Source organism: Trachymyrmex cornetzi, unplaced genomic scaffold, assembly GCF_001594075.2.
Source record: "Trachymyrmex cornetzi isolate Tcor2-1 unplaced genomic scaffold, Tcor1.1 scaffold388, whole genome shotgun sequence".
NCBI lineage: Eukaryota > Metazoa > Arthropoda > Insecta > Hymenoptera > Formicidae > Trachymyrmex > Trachymyrmex cornetzi.
Genome location: NW_017298619.1, coordinates 70,459 through 72,644, shown reverse-complemented (window position 1 = coordinate 72,644; position 2,186 = coordinate 70,459). Strand labels below are relative to the sequence as shown.

At 34.8% G+C, this 2,186-nt stretch overlaps 1 protein-coding gene across 1 annotated transcript in view; it reads left to right on the top strand.

The window, feature by feature from the left end:
• Positions 1-1,891, top strand: part of kto (mediator complex subunit kohtalo) — an 11,447-nt gene extending 9,556 nt beyond the window's left edge. The window contains exons 11-13 of the mRNA XM_018511902.1: positions 1-149; positions 897-1,058; positions 1,171-1,891. The exon at positions 1-149 is cut by the window's left edge and continues 22 nt beyond it. Of these exons, the coding sequence (XP_018367404.1) occupies positions 1-149; positions 897-1,058; positions 1,171-1,386 (527 nt within the window). The 3' untranslated portion in view covers positions 1,387-1,891. The remainder of the gene's footprint in view (positions 150-896; positions 1,059-1,170) is intronic.
• The last annotated feature ends 295 nt before the right edge of the window (positions 1,892-2,186 follow it).

Below are 2,186 nucleotides of genomic sequence, written 5' to 3'. Positions count from 1 at the left end.
AGCAGCAGCAGCAGCAGCAAGGAATCTTGAACCAACAACAAAGTATGATGTTCCCTAATCAGCAGCAAATGATGGGTCCACAAAGGGGACAGGAATATATGCCACAACAAAGAATGCAGCCTAGTGCTGCAAGGCCGCCATATTTACAGGTATGTTTAAGTATATGTTTTAAACACTATAATAACATAAGATAAATAACTCAATTCTATTCAATTTTAGATCTATTCTTTAATTTTTATCGCTGTATTTGAATTACACTAAAATTTTTTATCTCGCTTTTACGGGCTTTTACTAAACTTTAAATAAGTATATCTGTATTTATTTCATTTTAAATATAACAAGTATATGCTAAATCAATCACAAAGGACAGACCTGGTTCACATATACAATATAACATACAAATAGACCACATTCAATCGAACCGATGTATTAATTCTGTAGCTTCCTAATGATACTTTTTATGTTTAGGATCATAATGACATTATCTTTAGAATATAATGACATAAGCATAATGGGTTTTCTACAATAAATCATTAAAGTTTTAAATTTTAAGCTGTAAGAAATGGACCAATCACAGTCGAATGTGAGAAGACTAATCGACTATAATTAGTTAATTTCTTATGGCTTAAGATTTAAAGCTTAGATCATTGTAAGAAATTTAGAGGAAATAGGCGCAGCAGAGAAGCTATCAGTGTCAGGGTTGTGTGGCTCGGTGGCAAGACGTAAGTCCTCTATCAATATGGAGAAGACCAGCCATCGGTTCGAATCCCGAAGCGCCCTGATATTTTTTTATTGTTGTCGCTTATTTCTTATAGTATGGCTTATTATAGAAAGCCCATAATAATTGCATTTTGTAAAATTTAATGATATGCTAGAAAATATATCTTGTTATTTAGGCGCCAAATGTAACGATGAACGCAATGGGACCAATGGGCGCAGGTGTTCAGAACCAACCTGCTCCTCCGTACCGACAATCCGCTGGAAAACCGGGTGCGGTAGGCGTAACGGGTGTAGGTACGGCCAATGTCAGCTTGCAGCAAAATCAACAATTCCAACAGGTATAGTCTGCGATATCATATATCACATCATGACATCATTATAAGATACATTGCAGAAGCACAATATTTATAAAGAATTTGCGAAATGTTGTTATTAATTATCTTTACGTAGCAACAAGCGATAAATCAGCGTATGAGGCAACAGATGTTGGCTATGCAGCAGCAGCAGCAACAAGCTCAGCAGCAGCAGGCTGCACAACAGCAGCAACAACAGCAACAAAGTGCTGCTGGTGGCCAACAACCAACGCCTCAACTCGTAACGCACTTACAGAGGCACTTGAGTCAACCACCGCAACATTCCTATCAACATCAACCACCACCTTATTAAAAATAGAAAAATTGAATTTATTTTATCTGCTGATTAAACACACTAATGCAGTGTAAAAGTGAAAATCTCGGTGAAAACAGATTTATTAAGTTTCAAACTTATACTGTTGAATGAGTAAACAAGGATTGTAAGTAGGGATACACGGATCGTAAAATTATTGGATATCCGAAAGGAATGTGACATCGGATATCCGATATCCGGTCGGATATTTTCCCGGATATGCGTACAAATTTCTCAAAATTCTAAAAAAAAAAGGAAGGAAAGAGAGAGAGAGCTAGTGTAATCGTTTTCTTTATCTCCTAAAAGTGAAAACGAAAAGAAGAAATCAATGAAAAATATAAAAAAGCCCATCAGAGCCTACATCGGCTGTTTGGACGCACAGGAAACTCTTGCTTCTGTTGACACCACAAGATCTGTACATCGAGTCGCGAGAAACGCTTACATGTAAGTTAATAAAATTAAAAAAAATTCAGATAAATAATTTTAATAATTCTCTAATTTTTTCTTTTTTCGTTTTTCTTTTAAATGACTACTTAGCAAATCTGACAATCTGATAAGCGATGTGATTCTACTTATTAACGCAATGTATATGACTTTGGTTTTACTTTATGTAAGTTTTTATATTATTGTATTAGTTCATATTTTTGATAATCATTTGGCTATTTATTACATAGCTAATTTGGCATTTGGATAAAGAAGAACAAGCTAAATTGTCGGGAATCACCATCTTGGAATTTGCGTTACTTATGTAATTTCGATTTATATTTTATATTAATAAGGACCCGAATTGAAGGGTCGAA